Raw genomic sequence first — 22,845 nt, forward strand, 5'->3', positions numbered from 1 at the left:
ATGCAATCACAGTATACATTCAGGGAGGCCAGCCTCCAGGTGAGAACTCAGAATGCCTTGGAAACACAGCTCACCTCTGGACTACAGAGATCAGTTCTTCTGGAGAAAATGTATGCTTTGGCAGGTGGATTTTACTGCATTATATCCCACTGAGGTCCCTGTCCTCCTCAGGCTCCGTCTCCAAACCTGAATCTGGCAATCTTACTCACCTCCCCATCCCCTGCAAGTGGCCAGAGGAGACCTGGAAACCCTTAAATTCATTCTTACTATTTGTTATGGATTTGAGTGCATTTTGGTCAGTACCTTATTCTCAGTGGCATGCTTTTCCTTTTCAACCTTGGCCAGTGTTAACTCAAGATCATCAATGTCTTTCTTTAGCTCTGAGCATTCATCTTCCAGCTTCCTCTTCTTGGCTGTCAACTCAGCATTCATCTCCTCTTCATCTTCTGCTCGTTCAGTCAGCTCCTTAATTTTGGCTTCCAGCTGGATTTTGGTTTTGATAAGCTGGTCACATCTCTCCTCAGCATCTGTCAAGCCATCAGCTTCCTAAAAATAAAAATAGCCTTTTTTTTTTTTTAACTGCAGCCATCTAGCTATTTTTGAATGGGTTATGTTAACATTGTATTTTAGTGTCTAACTCCTGTACATTCATTTGAATGCCCATCAATTTAGTATAAAAATGTTTATATTGGAAAATTTACATTTTATAACACTTTTTAAAATTTTTATTATGTCAAATCTAAGATAATAAGTTGTATTGGGGTAAGAACATCCATTGTTTAGTTTACTAATATTTTCAAGAATCACAAACGACCTTAGATATTTTTTCAAAGTAGTATGTCATACATAACACACCAGGCAGATCATAGCTATTACCTTTCATCCATGAACTTTTTATTTTTCATTTCAACAGGATCATAATGTAAGCTTGTTATTGACACTTCCTTCCTTTCATACTCTCTCTCTCATGTACTATGCATAAATGCAATTAGTTTTATGTTTTAAAAATCTCTGAAAGGGTTTCTGTAATGTACTCGGAGACGAGACGTGTTGAAGACAGCATGCTTTATTGCTGGTACATTACAACAGGAAAAAGACAGGGCAACATGGGCTGGGACCCGCTTTATATACACACTGCCCGGAACTGCCCCTTCGCTGGCCCAGACCAATCCTGGCCAGTCAAACTTCCCGCCACAGGTCTTGATTGGCGGGGTACCTTCGCGCGCTGTGTCGAGTGACCAGAGGAATCCCCTGGTCGCCTCTGCTGCATGGCGCGCGGTGCTTAACTTAAGCACGATACACTACAGTTTCACATTTAAATGGATAAAAACCAGCATTTTTTTAAAAAAGATAATGCTAAGTTCAGATGCTTATGGTAAGAATGACCAGTGCCTGCTGAGTGGGCGGGCACCAGCATATGCCCGCTCCCCCACATCCTCGTGAAGGAACACAAGGAGAAGGGCAGCCAAGCAGGGCTTAGTCTGGGAGATGCTGCCCAATTGGGAGGTGGGAGCACTGACTGGGTTATGTGATGGCTGCCTTTCTCCACATTACTCCAGTATGGCACAAGCTCAAGAGAGGACAGAACTGTGGCACTGCAGGTGGAGGGGGCCAGGGTGCATATGGAGTGCCTGGGACCTGGTGGCAAGTCTGTAGCAGTGGCCTCCTAGCTGTGGAGGCAAAACTATCGTGCAAAAAGCTTTTGCATCTGGTTAGAGAAGAGGTTCAGGACTGGCTTGCTCCCAACACACACACTGAATTGTAACAAGAGGCTGATAACTTTGGAGTAAATAAGAATACTCCTGAGGAAAACTTTGACAAAATGAGCCTATATCTGGGTGCTCACTGGATGGACTTTTCTTCACAATATTGCAGGATTGTAGTTCTTTATAACGTGACAGAAGATTTGTATGATTCTTTTAAAAGGTTTTACTAAATGTGTTAGCCAGCATATCACAGTGTTTGTTTGTTTGCATGTACTGTAATATGAACTGTGACCTGATGCTGTTTTGTCTACTGGGACTTCAAGTCCTTGGGGAGGTGTATGAGGAAGCCATACAAGTTCAGACACAGTTGCAGTACATGTGGAGGCACTCACCCAGTAGCCTCCTGCTAGAGGGCCACAGGGGAAGGCATCCTGGATGGGACCCCAGAGGTCCCAAAAAGGCTAGAGGAGGCACCCCCTGGGAAGAGTGCACAGCCCAATCAAGCCTGAGGTGTTAAGTTCCTTGATGAGGAGGTACCCCCACCAGGGGGACATGGTGTATCTGGAGGACGGGTTCAGAGAAAGAGATTCAGAATCCCTTTTGAAGGGGAGAGGAGGCATAGCATGGCCAAGAGCTTGAAATTTGTTACAAGTTTCGGGCACATTGCGCAGCAAAAATAGATAAGGAGGTGCATGAAGGGTGGCTGGGCCCTTTAAGGAGTTACCCATGCCTATGTTGCACATCTCCCCTGTGGGGGTGGTTCCAAAGAAGTCACCAAGGGAGTATCAGTTGATTCATCACTTACCCACATGGGAGCGTGGTGATAGAATTCCCAGAGAAACTGGAAATGGGGTGTTGCTCTTCCTTTGATAGCACAATGATGATAATGGCTAAATGGTAGGGGTGCATTGATGGGAAAGTCAGCTTTTCAGTTATTTCAGTTATCTCACAACTTTGATTTGTTGGGCTTTGCTTTTGGTGGCTGTGTTTATGTCAACATGCCATTGCCCAAGCATTGCTCCATTTCTTGTGCACATTTGAGATGTTTAGTTCCTTTTTTTGGAGGGGGCCTTTAGACAACAGGCAGGTACTAACAGGGTCACGCACTATTATCCAGATAAGTAGGCCAAGCTGTTGGCTTTGCTCAAGCAGGTGTGCACGCAGAGAAGCCTTATGCTTTGGGAGTGGCAAGTGCTTCTCAGACAACTGAATTTTGCTTGCAGGGTGGTTGCCTTGGGAAGGGTGCTTACGTGGAGAATTTGTGCCTTAAGGAAGTTCCCAACCCTCACAATCAAATCTGGGTTTCTGGGGGTATCAAGGCTGACCTGCATATGTGGCTGGAATTCCTGATGGGTTACAATGGGGCGTCATTTAGACACAGCTCAGTGCTGTTGGAGGTCTCCCTGCAGATCTCCTTGGATGCATCCAGCAGTCTAGGATTTAGAGTCTTTTTTGGGGGTACCTGATGTGCTCAGTACTGCCCACATGACTGAATGCAGGCTGGTCTCACCAGAGATGCGACCTTTTGGGGATTTTTTTTTCCTGATAGTTGTGGCAGTGCATCTATGAAATCTTCAGCTGTAGGATAAGGTAATTAAGTTTTGGTATGACAATCAAGCTATGGTGCAGGTGGTCAATAAGCTGACCCCCATGGTCCCCCATGGTCATGCAGCTGGTGAGAGCTTTTGTCTTACAATGTTTACACCAATTGTGTTGGTGGCAGAGCACATACTGAGCATTTATAGCAATATCTCAGAAACTACATGATGCTACCTCAGATGTTATTAAAGTATCCCCTGATGTTCAACTCTCTTCCAGTTTCCCAATTACTAAGGGAGTAAAACAGGGCTGTGTTCTTGCCCCTTATCTCTTGAATCTGTTTCTGAATGATTTGAACCAACATATGTCTGCTGTGAATGGCCACCCTCCCTTCTTAGAACAATTAGCAGTGTCCTTACTGCTATATGCTGACGACACTGTTATTCTTTCACGTACCAGAATTGGCCTCCAAAAATACTTGAAAGCCTTTCATCAATACTGTAGATTGAATCGACTGGTAATTAATTATGAAAAATCAAAAATCCTGGGTTTTTCAAAGAGCTGGCACCTATTTAAATGGTGCATTGGTACAGAAGGAATCAAACAAGTGAAGGCTTACAAGTATTTGGGAATTACCTTTAACTACAACCTTAGATGGCCAACGCATCGTAGTACAGCTGTAAGTCTAGTAAGACTTACAAATTAAAAAGTAGGAGGTAACCAGTTCATTCCAGCAACTCTGAAGATTTACAATGCTAAAATCCTCCCTCAGTCGCTATATGGAATACCTTTGTGGATTGGAGCCTTTAGTCCCTGCGTGGAGAATGTGCAATCATCATTCTGCCGTCAGATTTTAGGTGCTCCCAAATGTGTCCCCTACTCGTCCATTTGTGCAGAGCTGGGTTTACACCTTCTAGAAACCAGAGCCTGGATTATGGCTTTTAAGTTCTGGCTAAAAATTCATTTCAGAACGGACCCAGGAAGTTTACTAGACTACCTGATGAAAGATAGGCATAGCATTAGTTGGCTTTCTACATTTACCCATAAACTACAAAAACTTGGTATTGAGGTGGACACTCTTTTCTTACGTGACGAATTATATATCTTAAGAACAATCCAACTAAGGCTTATGGATCACGAATACCAAAAAGTGTTCCCCTCACATCCCCCTGTATGCTCTGCAGTCAATCTAGGTATACTCCAAAGATATGGGAAGATACCCCATTATTATTTTTTACTTTAGATTCCCCATTCCATTGTCAGACTTTTACTCTGGCACGTTTAAATGCCTTCCCATCAACAGTTCTCTTTGGTAGGTTTAGACAGATACCTCTCCAAAATCTATTATGTCCATGTGAATTAGGAGTCTTGATTCTATATCCCATATTATTTTAGAATGTCCTCTCCTGGCCTCACAACGTAGACAACTTTTAGCTGAATATCTCCAACACAATGTATTTACTAAAAGGAAAATTCTGTCCTGCCTTTTAGAAGATGTTAATCCCCATATTACTACATGTGTTGCGAACTTCTTAGTAGAAGCCTATAAAATTAAATCTAGGCATACTGCTGTATTTTAATTGCTGGGTGTCTACTCTTGATTAGCATTATTGGCTGCTATTTTAATTGGTTGTTTATGTATTCTTCTTACTATATTTCAGGCCTTTGCTCATTACAGTGGGAGATTTAATTGCTCAGGGTAGCCACAATGGTAGCTTTTTTTTGGGGGGGGGGGGGTATTTAGAATAAGTGAATTGTTAGTCCATCATGCTGGGATGGGAGGAACAGGGCTTTACTTGTATCTGATGTGGGTTTGGAGGGTTTGGGGGGGGGGGGGTGATGCAGTCACCTTGAAGGTGCAGCAGTGAAAAATTGACCAGAGGGGGACTGGGTAAACACTTTACTGGAGTTCAGAGGAGGAGGAGTTGTGCTGGGCACAGGCACCAACATAGTAGCTGCAGGCAATGGGATGGAGGGCCGACCCACTGTTCCATCATGACAGCGGCCTTCCCTTAACTCGATATCAGTTCTGGTTAGTTACTTGCCAGGCCTTGAGAGCAGCTGTCTTGTCAGGGCACAACTGTGGCACCACTCATTTCGCATTGGGGCAGCATCAGTAGTGGCTGGAATGGGGTCCAGCCCAACTGAGGTTCAGCATTTGGGCCACTGGAACTCCAGGGCATATTGGGCTTATGTGCACAAGTGTTGATGGCTAATGGTTAATTTCTTTGCAGGATGTAACACAAGAACAGCCAACATCTGCGTACTAATTTGCTAGCACTTGATTATATATTGGTCAAGCAAGATTATCAGTTGCTCCAGCACTGATACCCAGCTAGGCATCTGCTGATTGGCTGGGGAAGAGAGGCATGAGATGGAACCAGCTGTTACCTTTTCTCCATGAATCCACATCGGTGGGACTGCCTCCCCTGATGGTTGTCATGCATTTGGGTAAGAACGACCTGGGCAATAAATTTATGTTGTCCAGGTGGGTTTGGAGAGGGGTTCACTGTCCCTTCAGGGTAGATAAGGCCAGGCAGTAGCTAAAGAACATCATAGGCAGGTTGGTGGTCACAGGGGGTGGAAGGGTGATTCTGCATTCCGGGATCAAGTTCTCATTGCTGCTTCTTTTCAGGCCCGATGGGGTTCACCTGTCTGCTACTGGGATGGACATCTCATGGTCTGCATGATCTGTTAAGCATGCAGGTGATGGGAGGGGAGTTAAGCCTAGGCTAACTCCCCTCTGTGGTGGGAAAAGCACCGGTTGAAAAGATTTCAACTTGGTAAGTATCCTGAGATATCAGCAATAGGGGACATCCTCATACCTATCAGCTTGGCAGTCTGGGTAGCACAGTGGGGCCTCTTTGGGGTGGGGGCATACAACAAGCCTTAAGGCTTAGCAGTCAGAGTGGGACTATGCCCCTCCATCCCCTCTACACAATTATGTGTAGGCCATGAGGAGAAAGGTTCAGTAGGATTCCAGACCTGGCTCAGAGGTGGGGTGGTTTTACTCTATTAGGAAGCTTGCCATGCAAGCCCAAGGCAACCTGTACTTTAACGAGTTAACTAAGTTGTGCAGATCAGCTTGTTGTAAATAAAGTTCCAAATTTAACCCATAATTTCTGTCATGTTTCATTCAGGGGGTGAACAGGCAAACTTCATAGCATTTAATTATTTATACTCACAGCTTGGACTTGGAGCTGCAAGTCATTTTTCTCTTGCATCAGAGACACCATTTTTTCTTCCAGTTCCTTCCGTTTGGCCTCTGACTTGGCAAGCTCTTCTTTAGTTTTCTCAAACTCTTCCTTCATAGTGGCCATCTCCTTCTCTGACTCAGCACTCTTCAGCAGAGGTTTGATTTTGAAGAACAGTTTCATCCAAGGCCAGGTCTTGACATTCATGAATGAACGGACATTGTACTGAATCGTAAAGATGGCCTCTCTGTTGACAAAGATTAAATGTCATGTAGTAAACAAACCAAACACTTGGATAGTACTCTCCTAAGTAATTGTGGAGCTCATACCTCCTCTCCAACATTTTCTTGTACTCTACCCGTGCTAAGAAACCACGGCACATAGCTTGTGTCCGTGTAATCAGCTGTGCCAACTTGTCATCTCTCATCTCTTCTAGAAGACCCAACAGACCAGCTTTGAAGAATACCTGAAGCAAAGAAATGTTACAAAATCTCTCATTCTCTAAATAGGTTTTTAAAAGCCATGTTTACGTCGAAGTTAGTCCATAACTTGGTATGTCCAGATTTGTACTGGACATGATTGATTTGATAGAACATTGCCACTGTTCCAACAAACCCAAATGTTGCATTTTTGGTTATAGAAAAATTTTACCTTAGTGTGGCCAAATTTATACTGGGTGTGGTCTATATCAATGGATCCAAGAAGCTTCTCAGAAGCCTTCTTGCTATCAATAAACTGGCCTTCTGGGATGGCACTTGCATTTAGAACCTTGTACCTGTTGGAAGAAACAAAAATTGTGTATGTCTTGCAGTTAAATTTAGCTGCTTTATAAACAGTTTGTGCTGGAAACCATGTCAAGGAATTATTTTGACAAAAAATGTACAAAAATGACTGTTATAAAATACCAGGATATTTAGGGCAGAGTGGAGGGGAGATGACTCAAAAGGGATCTAATTTTGTAGTACAAACAAATTAAACTGGAAAAGTTCAAATGCTTTAAAATAGTTACATTAAGAAAGTATTTGGGATTAATTAATTAATTATCATATGGCTGTGTGCGTGTAGTATAGCCAGGAGAACCTAAGACTGTCTGGCAGCCAGAAGCTCTAGTTCTTTTAGCATTATGCACCACTGGGTAGTGAACTAGACTTGTTTTTAAGGCAAGATATGTTTCAGAGGTGGTTTGCCATTGTTTCCCTCTTCATCATGCCCTTGGTATTCCTTGGGGAGCACCCTTCCAAATACTAGCCATAGGCAACCCTGCTTAGCTTCTAAGAGCTGATGATGGGGAGGGATGGTGGCTCAGTGGTAGAGCATCTGCTTGGTAAGCAGAAGGTCCCAGGTTCCATCCTTGGCATCTCCAACTAAGAAGGGTCCAGGCAAGTAGGCGTGAAAAACCTCAGCTTGAGACCCTGGAGAGCCGCTGCCAGTCTGAGTAGACAATACTGACTTTGGTGGACCCAGGGTCTGATTCAGTACAAGGCAGCTTCATATGTTCATATTGGGCTAGCCTGGCTATCCAGGTCAGGGCAGCATGTGGAATAAAGCTGTATAAGAGGTTTAATCTAACCTCTGTTTGAAATCACCATAGATTATTCTGCTGGGAAATCCCTTTCTGCAAATACGGATGCCTTCTAACACACCATTACATCTCAGCTGGTGCAGTACAAGCTCATGTTCCATTGCACCTTAAAAAAAATCAAAGCAGAAATTAGCACCAAACCAGAGACACAAGTATTGTCATACCTTTATCTCTTTACACCACACTACCTACCAGGTGTTTTTGTTTCATTGGGAATAAGACAGCGTACAAAGTGGGGGTGCGTGCTTCTCAGATTAGTCATCAGTTTGTTTAAGTTCTCCTGCAGGACAGAAGCAAATATTTTGAGTAACAATCCAAACAGCCATAGTTTACTAGGAATCCCAAACACATACAGCTAGAGCCTTTTTTTTTTTTTTTTTGGATGCTTTGGCTGTAATATTTTACATTGGCAGAGAAACAATCTGCTGTTTAGATTTAAGAGCAATTTCTCTCCACTGTAGTTTCAGTATGAACTGTTGTGCTGATGATATCATACAAAATTTTGATTGTAAACTGTGCTAAAACCATGCATTCCCTTATTTGTATTTAATCCTGTGTTAATACATGACTACAGCACATAGACAACTGGTCTAAGTATAGTACTTGTCTGTTTGTCTGTATAATCTAATTAAAGGCTGTTGTTGTTTTTTTAGAAATGAATGTGTGTGTGTTCTTGTTTTATATAATTCTTTATGGATATGCAATGTACTTTCATCAGATTTGAATGGAATGAAGTGGACATAACAGTTTAATTCTGCAACTAAAACGAAAGCTAAAGAAAGATATTGCACTAACTTAGGTTCTATATCTGTCTCAGAGCATCCAAAGTGACTTCAATATAAATGCACAAAAATATGTAAAATGGCATTTCATAAAACATTTTCCAGACTCCAACAGGAAAGAAAAGGATTTATGGGATTATACTATACCCTGAAAAGAGCAGAGACCGTCTGGAAGGAAGAACCCTTCTTCTTGGCACCTTTCTTGCTGCCACCACCACCTCCACCACCCTCTGAAATGCACATAAAATAGTTCAGTGGTTCCTAGATTTATTAGATATTAATATTTCCCTTCAGCATAAAGATCTCTTTGCATATAAATATTGACCACTGAGTCATTACCAGCATCTGCAGGGCGGTCAGCAAACAGAACAGCCAGAGTCTTCATGGATGACTTCTGGTACAGCCCCACAACGGTTTCATTCAGGGGGTCCTTGTTCTTTTCCAGCCAGCCGGTGATGTTGTAATCCACAGTGCCAGCATAGTGCACCAGGGAGAAATGGGCCTCAGCTTTGCCTTTGACAGGCTTCGGCTTCTGGAAATTGGCAGACTTGCCAAGATGCTGGTCGTAGAGCTTGTTTTTGAAAGATTGATCAGTTGCCTTGGGGAACATGCACTCTTCCTCTAGGATGGAGAAGATGCCCATTGGCTACAAGAAAAAAACCAATAAAGGTGACAGCTAGAGAGATGTGAAAGACAGACGTTTAGGAACCACTGTACGTGAAATATGATCCTCAATGACCAAAAAGTGTTATCTGTCAGACAAGAACCAAAATAGTGTGCACAATCCAACACTGGGAATTGATGGAATACAACTTCTAATTTACACCATGCTTAGGACCAAATGAGGTGCGACATCATGGAATTTATAAACACCTGGCAACTCCTGTTCTCATCTCAGATTAAACCGAAATAATCAAATCTTGACAGGGGCCACTGCGTGAGGAATGGGACTGCATCAGTTTCTGTTCCCAAATACTCTCCTAGAGCTGCAGGGAAAATTATACATGTGGTACCTTCTACATTTGGAGCTGATACTCAGGTGTGGGAACTGAGACTGGAAATGGTCCGTACATACATCTCCTGAACATCATGTTTCATCTAACTCTCAGTTACGCCACACCAGCCTTCTACAGTGCAGAAAGCTGTGCTTACTGAAGGGCTGTGTGTATCAAATTATATATATGGGCTCATGGGAATCCAACAACTAAAAGATTTCAAAGGATAGCACACATTTGTACTGCTGAAGATACCTTCTCAATGAGTTCTATACAGGCAGCCAGGTCCATTCCAAAGTCAATGAACTCCCATTCAATTCCCTCTTTCTTGTACTCCTCCTGCTCTAGCACAAACATGTGGTGGTTGAAAAACTGTTGCAGTTTCTCATTGGTGAAGTTGATGCACAGCTGCTCCAAGCTATTGTACTAGAGGGGGGAAAAGAGAAATGTTAACATCACAACTCACCAAGGGAATTTATTGTCCTCAAAGTCCTAGACTTGTCTCAACAATCCTCTTCTCTTGTAGAATATCTTCAGATACTTGTCCACAGCATGCACTAATTAAATGTTTGTGCAAACTTTTTCTCAGTCATATGAGATCTTTGCATGCTTATAGTTAAATCTAGATCACCAATTTGGTGTAATGGTTAAGTGCGCAGACTCTTATCTGGGTTTGATTCCCCACTCCTCCACTTCTACCTGCTGGAATGGCCTTGGGTCAGCCATAGCTCTTGTAGCTGTTGTCCTTGAAAAAGCAGCTTCTGTAAGAGCTCTCTCAGCCCCACCTACCTCACAGAGTGTCTGTTGTTGGGGGTGGGGAGGTAAAGGAGATTGTGACCACTCTGAGATTCAGCGTATGGGGTGGGATTTAAATCCAATATCTGTTCCTCCAATATAATAATAATAATATAATAATAAATTTATTTTTATATCCCGCCCTCCCCCGCCAAAGGCGGGCTCAGGGCGGCTTACAGACATGGCATTCCATGATTCAAATAAAACAGTTGAAATAAACAAATAAAATATTGTCTCCCAAACCAAAATGTTTCAGTGTTATTGTTAATGTGTTTTTCTGTAAAATTAATCCCAACTTTCTGCACATTTTGAAGCACAAGCAAATATTCTATTAAGCTATAACCTTTTTTCAACGATATGAAAAGTAGCAGTTGCAGGTATAGGTTTAGGGCAGGAAGGTCACATGCAGTTTCTCGTAATGTGATAAAAAGGGAAACTTTTAAACTAAATCAATGTTACCTAACCATATCATCACATTATATTACATTATCACATCTTTCTGCCTATTTCCTTACATCAAAGATCTCAAAGCCAGCAATGTCCAGCACACCAATGAAGTATTGTCTGGGTTGCTTGGTATCCAGTTGCTGATTAATCCGAACAACCATCCATAAGAACATCTTCTCATAGACAGCTTTTCCCAGAGCACCCACGTTATTATACACCTAGAAAGGCAAAATAAAGACAGGAGTCATCACACAGAGAAGAAGGAAGTATTTGATTTAACCTTTTAATTGATTGATGTCTTTTTCCTCAAGCAGTAAGTTATTGACAGTTAAATCAAGCAACAGATTTTGTTTAATGGAACCCCACCTGCTGGACGGTTTGGCCTTTGGTGACATATTCATTGCCGACTTTGACTCGAGGATAGCATAGAGCTTTAAGCAGATCGGCTGAGTTGAGGTTCATGAGATAGGCAGCCTTGTCAGCAACTGAAAACGATATGAGAGGAATGACATAGACAGCCAGTGTGGTGTAGTGGTTAAGTGCACAGACTCTTATCTGGGAGAACCGGGTTTGATTCCCCACTCCTCTACTTGCACCTGCTGGAATGGCCTTGGGTCAGCCATAGCTTTCACAGGAGCTGTCCTTGAAAAAGGGCAGCTGCTGTAAGAGCTCTCTCAACCCCAGAGTGTCTGTTGTAGGGGGAGCGGAAGGTAAAGGAAATTGTGACCGCTCTGAGACTCTGAGATTCATAGTATAGGGCAGGATATAAATCCAATATCTTTTTAACACAGGAACAGTAATCAATGATAATTGTAATACTAATATCACATAGCATTTATATAATGGGAAATCATGGACACAATAAAAATCAAATATGTGGTTTAGTCCATAATTTTAAACTTTAAGATGTAGTGTGATGTTGTGATTGGGCTTGGACTTCTGCCAAATAAATCAGACTGCTCATTCATAACACTTAGGCTGATTCCACACTCACCTTACTCCGGGGCAGGCTTCTGTTTCTGGGTGGAGCAAGCTGGCGATTTCACACTAGTTGCTCCGCATCGCCGTTTTGCGCGGAGCAAACCTGTGATTTGCTGCGCCACTGTGTAAACCTGTTTTTTTGGGTTTGCACTGCGGTGTGGCAAATCACGGGTTTGCACCACACAAAATGGCGGCGTGAAGCAACCGGTGCGAAATCGCCAGCTTGCTCTGCCCAGAAATGGATGCCTGCCCCGGAACAAGGTGAGTGCAGAATCAGCCATAGTGAGTGATCTGTAATCAGTTACATTCTCAGGGTGATCTACTTCACAGGATTATGTGAAAACAAAAGGAGGGGAGGGGACGGTTTGGCCTTTGGTGACATATTCATTGCCGAATGAGCCCAGTGGAAAAGAAGGGCAGGTCAATGGAAAATAAAGAAAATAGCAGATTGTGTTCGGAACTAGAAAAATGACATCTCAGATTCTTTGATATCCCATCCAATAACCCTGCCCAATAATGGATCGCTACCAGCACATTTAAAAAAAAAAAATTCATGCACCTCATTCTAGTGTGAGGTTTAATACAGCCTTTCCACGAGCAAAGGATACTTTCCACGTTTGGAAGGGCATCCAACCCCCGCTGGGAATTTTTTTTTTCTTATGCTGCCAAACAGCAGTGGTTATTTTGCAAACAGATCACATCCAAGGAAAGAATTAGCGTTTCAGATTTAGATGCACCAGTTAATGCCCAAGGGGAAGGATTGTACATTACAATAATATAACTATTACAATATTGGTAGTGAACATGCTGTCAAGTCACAGTTGATCGATGGCAACCCCAGGAGGTTTTCAATGCAAGGGACATTCCGAGGTGGTTTGCTTTTGCCTGCCTCCGCATCCTGATGCTGGTATTCTTGAAGATTTCGCAACCAAATAATAGCCAGGGCTGACCCTGCTGAGCTTCTGCAATCTGATGAGATTTGGCTAGCCTGAGCCATCCAGAACAAATATTGCAATATTAGGGGACTGCAAATTCTGTGATTTCCCATTTGAGTGTTTTGACTTAGACTTAATACAGCATTCCATAGAATGAGCTGTTTTTTTCTGGTATATCTGAGAATATTTTATCTGTCATCTCAAATACATAAGAACATAAGAGAAGCCATGTTGGATCAGGCCAATGGCCCATCCAGTCCAACACTCTGTGTCACATAAGAACATAAGAGAAGCCATGTTGGATCAGGCCAACGGCCCATCCAGTCCAACACTCTGTGTCACATAAGAACACAAGAGAAGCCATGTTGGATCAGGCCAACGGCCCATCCAGTCCAACACTCTGAGTCACATAAGAACATAAGAGAAGCCCTGTTGGATCAGGCCAATGGCCCATCCAGTCCAACACTCTGTGTCACATAAGAACATAAGAGAAGCCATGTTGGATCAGGCCAACGGCCCATCCAGTCCAACACTCTGTGTCACATAAGAACACAAGAGAAGCCATGTTGGATCAGGCCAACGGCCCATCCAGTCCAACACTCTGTGTCACATAAGAACACAAGAGAAGCCATGTTGGATCAGGCCAACGGCCCATCCAGTCCAACACTCTGTGTCACATAAGAACATAAGAGAAGCCGTGTTGGATCAGGCCAACGGCCCATCCAGTCCAACACTCTGTGTCACACAGTGGCCACAAAAAATTATATATATACCTTCAGTGCCGTCTGGCTCAGCCTGCTCTTCCCGCTGCTTCTGCTTGAACTTCATGTTCCCATAGTGCATCACGGCTCCTGTAAGCTTGTAAATGGCTGTCTTTTCCTCAGCATTGAAACCCAAGATATCAATGGCTTCCTGCCAAGTGAACCAATAATCAGACTGCTGCCTAAAACAGCTAATATTTGATGTACGCAGTTTTAGAAGTTACTTACATCTGTTGCCATCAGCTCTTCCTGATCATTGATACTGGCAACAGTGATCTCACCCTGACTGACAAAATGGAAGTCATAAGGGTTGGTAGTAATCAGAAGCATCTCTGAAGAAAGAGAACAAGAGACATGGATTTATTTTCATCAGTCATGCAGTCAAGTATTAGAGCTAAGAAATTATTAGTGGCCATCACCCAAAAAAAAAAAAAAAGCCTCTTACCAATGAGTTCTGGCTTCTTATTGGACATGATCTGATAAAAGATGTGGTAACTTCTTTCAGCTTTTAGTTGGAAAGTAACTCTGGACTTCTCCAGAAGATCTGGTAAGGCAACGAAGTACGGTTAGCCAAAACAGAAAAGAAGGGAGGCAGAGAGAGTTGGATGTCTGGCAAATTTCCTTACATGTCTCAATATCAGCAGAAGCCAGCTTGCCTGTAGCACCAAAGTGGATTCTGATGAATTTGCCCTAAAGGGAGAAAATAGCATTTAATTACAAAAAGTTAGAGACAGATTTTGCATGAGTTTTCTAAATTGCAGAGTGCTTTCTGAGAATCTGATACGAGAGAGTTCAAGTTCAAAACAAAATTGGCTCAGGAGAGCCAACAGTAATAGCCTTTTTTATGACACATTCAGTGAGCAAGCACAAAACAGTGAGTGCAGATTGAGGGGGGGACAGAGACGATGATGATGATGCCTTCTGGTGAAGAGGTAAAATTACTGAGAGTCAATAAGCCACTTGCATATCCCACATGGCTAAAGGCAAGATTTGGCAACTTTATCAGTTATCTCCTGAGAAGAGTCTGCAAGAAGGAGAGAGACATAAAGTTGTTCATATCTTCTTGGTAAAATTGACAGAATTGGAGTAATATACTGAGATTGGATTACAGAATGAGCAGCGCAGCAGAACACGTTCAATAGACTCTACTTTCCCTGTATGCATGGACAAGGCTATTGAGGGAGTAGGACACGATGGGTAAAGATTATCCAATATTTGATCTCAAGGGATCTAACATAATCTTCTGGTTGAAAGCAGTTAACATACTGCAGAGTAATTGGATATTTCTGTATCTGTGCCCCTTCGCTGCCAGCACTGTCCCCTGTGCTATAAAATGGAATAATATCTGCCATTTCTATGGGATCACATCTCATCATGATGTGAGACGGCCGGGCTGGGCAACAGGTGATGATATGGAAAATGTTCTGAGTGCTGTTGAGTTGTCTGGTTATAAAAAGTTTTTATTGTATTTTGTTGTTTTATCATATGTTGTACTCCGCCCGGAGCCCTACACGGAATGGGCGGAATATAAATATAAATAAATAAATAAAATTGTAGGGTATGGCCCCAGAACCACTGTTTAATCATTTGTTTTGCTTTTTGATATCCAAGATGCAGTGAGACTTGGGGGGAGAGGCTGAGCTTCTGACGTTTCCCCTTAATTGCTGTTTGCCAGGTTGAATAGTGACTATCAGCAAGGATCAAAGGTACGCCTTGGTCAAGTGGGATCTCACTGGAGAGATGGTCTTGAGGACTGCATCTTACTTTCAGGATATTTCCTTCATGCAGTGAGCCAATAAGTATATAGAGTCTTCAGTCTATTGAGGAGTTCTCAAGCTTTACCTGGGGGATGCTGTCTAAAGCTGCTTTGAAATCCACAAAGACTAGTGGGCTCCATTAGGCTTAGAGCTTTACTTCTCCATGAAATGGTGCACTGGCCTATGGTGGAATAGTCAGCTCTGAAACCTACTCGATAGTATGTTTTCTTGATCTAACAAGTCAAGGAATTTTCAATCTAAGTATCTTGAATATAACTTACTAACAATGTAGACCAATGTGGACCTTGCACAAACTGTACTTGGTGGGATTCAAATTTTCTCCTATTATTTCTATCCCGCCCTCCCTGCAAGTGGGCTCAGGGCAGGTAACAGCAGATCAAAAACATTAAAAACCAGAAGCCCTGCTAAATCTCAATCAATTTATTAATTTTATAACTTCATTAACTATTGCTGGTGGCCATGGTTTATAGTTGAATCTTCAGAGAAGTATATAGGTCTGTTTTGGACAAACAGAGTGTCTGGAAGTGAGATTCCCAAAGCTGGGAAGAGATATTGCAATTTATCCTTGAGGACTCTGTATGGAACTCAGCCCTAATTAAGTGCCCTAAGATTGCATTGTTATTTATTTAATTTAGAAATTTGGATCATCCAGCGGGCTCCAGGAGTCCCTTTCATTTTTTTTTTCTCCATTAGAAGGTTTTTGTAGCCCTGCTTTAGGGTTTTGAGCTCTGTGAGATGCATTACTTAGCCTGCACTGCTGGAATTTGACCATTAGATTGTTTTTTCTGCACGGCAGTCTGCATCGAACCAGGTCTTTGATTGGCTTTTCCTTAGTGGTTGGGTATTGCAGTTGTGAGGTTTCCTTAGGAGGGTTTGCATCCAGCCAAGAATAAGACAATGGTATGATGAAACCACTGTGGCTGTGGCATTTACAGCACTTTGGAGCTGATATGCTTTGTAGGAAGTAAAATATTAGCATTGATTATCTACTTTCTCGGACCAGATTAATGTTCTTTAGCTCAAAACATGTTCTATGCTGATGCTGAGTTTTTCAAAAGTACATTCTGATAGGTTGCATATACTAAGCTCCAAAGTGATTGGGAGATGGTCACTGTCTTGTTGAGACTCTTCTTCTATGCGCCTGTTGTGACTGAACAAATTGTAGGGTGTCTATAGTACTTGCACCATGCTCAAACCAGTATGTATACAAATCTGGGGATATCTCCTTGGGTTGCCCCGTGAAGAATGAAGAGGTCTAACCTAGTTGCAAACTGTAGTAAGTGGTAACCTTTCTAGTTTAACTTGCTGTCCTTGAAGAGATTTAAGGAATCTTTCACTAGTGATACTAAGTTGGAGGTATATAGTGATTTGTCTGGGTCTGGCGTTGAAATCTCATGTGATCACAACAGATGCATTTGAAAAAAAAAACATGAGTAATGAGTCTAGATGTAGTTCAAACTTGGTCCAGATTTTGTGTACTCATTGTAGGCAAACTTTTATAATCAGGAGGGTTTGTTTCCTGTATTGAACTGTGCAGGCCTGAGCCAAATGTCCACATGATATCAGTGGGGTGACTGTTACATACAATCTTGTATCTATAAGAAGAGCCAGGTCTCCATTGGACCTTCTTATCCTTCTTATCCTTTTTCCTTCTTATCCTTTTTCCTGGTGTGGCTAGAGAGTTGTTTATTATTAATCCATCTATGGACAGTGGGTGTTTGGACCAAGTTTCTTGGAAGCAGAAGTCTGCAAACTAATGCAAAGGCTGAAATTGACAATCAACTAAAAGAGACCATGTCCTGATCTCATTAATCAAAAGAGCCACATGGCAGGAGTATGCTTTGGGCACCACCCCAAACATGCAACAACAGTATAATATAATGCAATCTCTTTAGTTACCTGAATTCCTCTAGGAATCTAGGCTTGTCTTCCTGCACTAATGAGAGTTTTATTCTATGAGCTAGCATTCAACCGTGGCAGCTGTATATGCTGTCTCAGCCTCAACCACAGAACCCCTACATCTGCACAACTTATAGGATGCTTTTAGCCACTTTCTGATATCTAGAATGAATAATTTCCATTTTAAGCCCAGGGCTTTATTGTTCCTCATCAATTTATCCGTGCACGAACTGTAAAAAGTAAACCAAGTTTTATTCAAAGTATGAGCTTCTGTGTGCACCTTGAATTAACTTTGTTGGTCTTAAAAGTGCCACTGGATTCTAATTTTGTTCTGCTGCTTCAAACCAACATGTATGTAAAAAGTAAAGTTAGGCTGAAAAATAACTTTTTGGGGAGGGACGGTGGCTCAGTGGTAGAGCATCTGCTTGGGAAGCAGAAGGTCCCAGGTTCAATCCCTGGCATCTCCAAAAAAGGGTCCAGGCAAATAGGTGCGAAAAACCTCAGCTTGAGACCCTGGAGAGCCACTGCCAGTCTGAGAAGACAATACTGACTTTGATGGACCAAAGGTCTGATTCAGTATAAGGCAGCTTCATATGTTCATATGTTCAATAGTGATTACCTATGGCTACCCATGACTAGGTAACCCAAGTACTAGCCAAACAATTTACCTACTGGCCTACATGGGCTTGGATTATATTTAACCAGTATCAAGTTTTTTCCCCATTCTTGTTGTTTTTTCTGGTTTTTAAGAAAGATGTTTTTATTTTTTTAAAAAAAAAATCATCAGTATTTAAATGCCAGAAAAGATGGCATAAAACTAAGCATATGACTGCAAATGTAATTTTCAGTGGTTGGTTTTTAGCTTCCCCAACACAGGCAAGGCAAGACATAAATCCTTTTAACAAATACATTTAAAACATTCCACTCACAGATTCAAATAACATTTCTGAAATTAATACGTACGAAGCGGGAGGAGTTGTCATTTCTCACAGTTTTGGCATTCCCAAAAGCTTCCAGCAAGGGGTTCGCACTGATGATTTGATCTTCAAGGGTCCCCTGCAAAAAGTAATACTGCCGAGTTATCTATTTTGAACCTATAACAAAAAGGAAAGTATCTCCTGCTCCCAGATCCATAACTCACCTTTAGCTTGCCTGCTTGTTGTGGTTCCTCCTTCTTCTTATCAGTAGCTGCTGCAATTGTCGCAAAGTACTGAATGACACGTTTTGTATTCACAGTCTTTCCAGCACCAGATTCTCCACTAATCGAGATAAGCAGATGGAAAACAACACACTGCAAATCAGTGAAACGCACACAAAGTTTGTTATCAGTAGGGCAGAAGTATACTTACGTGATAAGGATTGACTGATTCTCACGATCTAGAAAAAAAAAATCCAATATATATAATATATATATGATGAGCACAGATGTAACCCTTTGCTGCAACTGCTCATGCGTTATACTTTCTGGAAAGGACATGGACTCAGTGCTGGTCCGAGGGTGTGCGGCACCCCGAGCAGGTGCCCCCCACTGCCCCCAGTGCTGCAACGCAGCACCGCACTCCATTGCAACTCCCTGAGCGCACCGCACCTTGGTGCAGCACCCGCTCCCTCCCCCTTCCCATTGCCTCCCCCCATGCGATCAGAGCGCACTGCACCTCGGCCCTGCCGGTCGTGATGCAGCGTGCATCTTATCACTCAAAGTATGCGGTGGAGGCATCTCCCCCATCCTTTCTGGAACCAGAAAGGGGGGGGGGACCTAGCCTCCTCCAGCACAATCTTCAAAAGATAAGATGCATGTTACATCTGGCAGGGCCCAGGTAGGTCCCCCTCTGATTATGCGGGGGGGGGGGGCTGAAGGGATGGGAATGGATCAGAAAGGAGGGAGCAGGCAGCAGCGGGCATTGGGCCGGCGGGTGGTGGAGGCAGGCAAACTAGGTGATTGCCTGGGGCACCAGGAGGGAGGGAGCCCAATTCAGTGCCCTCACCCTCCTGGCACCCTAGGTAAGCACCTAGTGGATGAGCTAGTCCTGTATGGACTCATTCTAAGAAACTGTCCATCTACAATAGTTTTATTTTAGGTTGACTTATTCACCAGTTAACATGAACTGATAGGCATTATCAGAGATGGAGAAGATGTGGGGAGGAGCCTCTTGACGCTTCTTGCCCCTGTAGGCAGCTACAACCTCTGGGTTGTACACTGGCAGCCACTTGTAGGGATTGACGGTGACACAGAAGAGACCTGAGTAAGTCTGTGGAAGAAAAGCAGATAGTGAATTGACTTCCCTGTGGAATAATGTTCTATATCGTGAACATTCTGGGAAGTGTCAAACTGTACTCACATAGATCATCCAGGCTGCATAACGCTCTTTGAGGTTATAGAGGACAGCAGGTTCATGGAGATGGGTCATCATGGCCATGTCCTCAATCTTGTCGTATTTGGGAGGGTTCATAGGGAAAACTTGGTCATCCTTAACAGTCACAGTCTGCAAGGGAACAAAAGTTTCCTCAGCCAGAAGAATAAAGGGCAGAACAAAATAAACCATCGTGTTTTTTCTGTAAAGGTCAATGTGTCTCTGCTCACCTCTGAACTACCTTCTTTCTTAACTGTGACCTTTCCTCCTTCCTTGCTTTGGACAAGACCTTTCGCAAAAGAGATCTTTGGATCCACCACAAAGACTGCTGTCCTGGCATCAAAAGGCTTATTTTGAGCCTCAATTCTCTCCTTTTCTGACTTGCGGAGGAAAGGAGCCGCTGGCCCGAAGGCTGCCATTTCAGAGTCACCCATGGTTGTGGCTTAGGAAAGAACACTAGTGGAAAGAAAAATGGTTCACGTGAGGATCAGAATATTACAGTTCCCTTGTATATAAATATCTTACTTTCATAAGTTTGACATATGGTAAATGCGTTGAAAAGGCATGACAATGTTAAACATTTTGTTAAACTCTTTGTAATTAAGATCTTATACATTCATTTATTACTTAAATATGTAAATGACCATTTTTCTCCTGAGCATTTGGCAACCAAGGACAGGTTTGACGGACTTTAGTTTAAAACCTTAGAAGTGCTGCACAAACAACTAAAGAATTGAGAAGGGTTAATTCTTCAAAGAGCCAGAGAACCATGAGTGACAGACTGCTCCAAGGAATCTGATTGGTTTGCATCAACTGAGTAGAGAAAGATCTTGTGGATCAAAAACTAGCTAATTAATAGGAAGCAGAGAGTGAGTATAAATGGGCAGTCTTCGCAGTGGAGGAAGGTAAGCAGTGGAGTGCCGCAGGGCTCAGTACTGGGTCCCATGCTCTTTAACTTGTTCATAAATGATTTGGAGCTGAGAGTAAGCAGTGAAGTGGCCAAGTTTGCGGATGACACTAAATTGTTCAGGGTGGTAAGAACCAGAGAGGATTGTGAGGAACTCCAAAGGGATCTGTTGAGGCTGGGTGAGTGGGCGTCAATGTGGCAGATGAGGTTCAATGTGGCCAAGTCCAAAGTAATGCACATTGGGGCCAAGAATCCCAGCTGCAAATACAAGTTGATGGAGTGTGAACTGGCAGTGACTGACCAAGAGAGAGATCTTGGGGTCGTGGTAGATAACTCACTGAAAATGTCAAGACAGTGTGCGATTGCAATAAAAAAGGCCAATGCCATGCTGGGTATTATTAGGAAGGGAATTGAAAACAAATCAGCCAGTATCATAATGCTCCTGTATAAATCGATGGTGCGGTCTCATTTGGAATACTGTGTGCAATTCTGGTCACCACACCTCATGGGATGGAGAAGGTAGAGAAAGAAGTACTTTTCTCCCTTTCTCACAATACAAGAACTCGTGGGCATTCAATGAAATTGCTGAGCAGTCGGGTTAGAACGGATAAAAGGAGGTACTTCTTCACCCAAAGGGTGATTAACATGTGGAATTCACTGCCACAGGAGGTGGTGGCAGCTACAAGCATAGCCAGCTTCAAGAGGGGGTTAGATAAAAATATGAAGCAGAGGTCCATCAGTGGTTATTAGCCACAGTGTGTGTGTGTGTGTGTGTGTGTGTGTGTGTGTGTGTGTATATATATATATATATATATATATATATATATATATATATATATATATATATATATATATATATATATATATATATATATATATAAATTTTTGGCCACTGTGTGATACAGAGTGTTGGACTGGATGGGCCATTGGCCTGATCCAACATGGCTTCTCTTATGTTCTTATGTAAAGACTTGAGAGCTGAATGCTGAAGAGAAATTCAGTTTGATTTCAGCCTTAGCTGAGAAGGGTTGAGTACCAAAAGATTCTGAATTCGGCCCTGACTGAGAGCAGTTTAACATGGACAGAGAACTGAGGAAAAACTGGCAAGGGATAGTGGGTAGTTAGGCACATACTCCCATGCCAAGAAAAGGGGATAGATCTTCTAGTGAGAGAAGAGATTTCCCTACCCAGTCAAAAATGGAGATAGCTCTGAGAAGTGGAGAGATCCCTGGTTGGGTTTAATGAGATACTGCCTTGTTAAATCTTAAGAGTCGATTAAAACTCCAGATGAGTACTAGTGTGTTAAGAGTTTGGGTTTGGGTACTGGATATAGTGTCCCAGTATTCTGAAAACAAAAAAGAATCAGTGAATACTCAAGCAAAGTGTACTGGAGTGTCTGGGAAACACTGGGGGAAAAGTCTCTCATCTTAAAGATCCTAAGTCACTGGTAAAAGCTCATGAAACCCTTCATAGCCTAAAACATATGTACTAAAGTCTGTGGATATACTGTTTTACTTCTCTATTAACTCAGAAATTTTACCCCTAATTTCACCTAACCCTTTCCTTCTATGTTAAAGAAAATAATTTGTCAATTTGGAATTTCAGAATGCTTTGAGTGCCATTTAGGTTTAAGTTAAAAAGGGCTCTTAATGGAGGCTCTCAATCCCTCAGGTTCCTGGACTGAGCCAACAGTCAAAATATCATAGTGTGACAGGGTGGGACAGCCAGAGCTCTTCAGGAAAGAAGAAAACAGATACCTAGTGCCAGGGCTTTTTTTCTGGGGGAATGCAGCGGAACATCGTTCTGGAACCTCTTTGTGGAAACAAACAACATTCTCAAAAAATGTTTAAAAATTCATGAGGGACACCCGTTTATTTCTCCTTCATTTCCCTCTTGAGAGTTGTGGCACCTCTTTTTCCACCCTTCATTTGGAGTCTCAGATGAGCTTACAATCTCCTCCCCTCCCCTCCTCTCCACAACAGACACCCTGTGAGTTAGGTGGAGCTGAAAGAGCTCTGAGAGAGCTGCTCTTGAGAGAACAGCTCTAAGAGAATTGTGTCTGACCCAAGGTCACCTAGCTGGCTGCCTGTGAAGGAGTGGGGAACCAAACCTGGTTCTTCAGATTAGAGTGCATCTCTTTTAACCACTATACCAAACCACTGGATTGCCAAACAGCTAAATAAGAAATGGGGG

The 22,845-nt window shown here is 42.6% G+C and overlaps 1 protein-coding gene across 1 annotated transcript in view; it reads right to left on the reverse strand.

Moving 5' to 3' along the window:
- Positions 1-22,845, reverse strand: part of LOC132581918 (myosin-1B-like) — a 42,963-nt gene that overhangs the window by 13,971 nt on the left and 6,147 nt on the right. Inside the window, exons 2-22 of the mRNA XM_060253386.1 lie at positions 19,976-20,201; positions 19,734-19,877; positions 19,487-19,643; positions 18,744-18,771; positions 18,536-18,653; positions 18,358-18,450; positions 14,344-14,407; positions 14,163-14,261; positions 13,946-14,049; positions 13,730-13,868; positions 11,407-11,525; positions 11,109-11,258; positions 10,054-10,224; positions 9,143-9,449; positions 8,951-9,033; positions 8,214-8,301; positions 8,010-8,127; positions 7,091-7,214; positions 6,769-6,905; positions 6,431-6,686; positions 304-546 (exon numbers count right to left, since the gene is read on the reverse strand). Of these exons, the coding sequence (XP_060109369.1) occupies positions 304-546; positions 6,431-6,686; positions 6,769-6,905; positions 7,091-7,214; positions 8,010-8,127; positions 8,214-8,301; positions 8,951-9,033; positions 9,143-9,449; positions 10,054-10,224; positions 11,109-11,258; positions 11,407-11,525; positions 13,730-13,868; positions 13,946-14,049; positions 14,163-14,261; positions 14,344-14,407; positions 18,358-18,450; positions 18,536-18,653; positions 18,744-18,771; positions 19,487-19,643; positions 19,734-19,877; positions 19,976-20,179 (2,946 nt within the window). The 5' untranslated portion in view covers positions 20,180-20,201. The remainder of the gene's footprint in view (positions 1-303; positions 547-6,430; positions 6,687-6,768; positions 6,906-7,090; positions 7,215-8,009; positions 8,128-8,213; positions 8,302-8,950; positions 9,034-9,142; positions 9,450-10,053; positions 10,225-11,108; positions 11,259-11,406; positions 11,526-13,729; positions 13,869-13,945; positions 14,050-14,162; positions 14,262-14,343; positions 14,408-18,357; positions 18,451-18,535; positions 18,654-18,743; positions 18,772-19,486; positions 19,644-19,733; positions 19,878-19,975; positions 20,202-22,845) is intronic.

The sequence above is a fragment of the Heteronotia binoei genome, chromosome 13, assembly GCF_032191835.1.
Source record: "Heteronotia binoei isolate CCM8104 ecotype False Entrance Well chromosome 13, APGP_CSIRO_Hbin_v1, whole genome shotgun sequence".
In the NCBI taxonomy this organism is placed as follows: domain Eukaryota; kingdom Metazoa; phylum Chordata; class Lepidosauria; order Squamata; family Gekkonidae; genus Heteronotia; species Heteronotia binoei.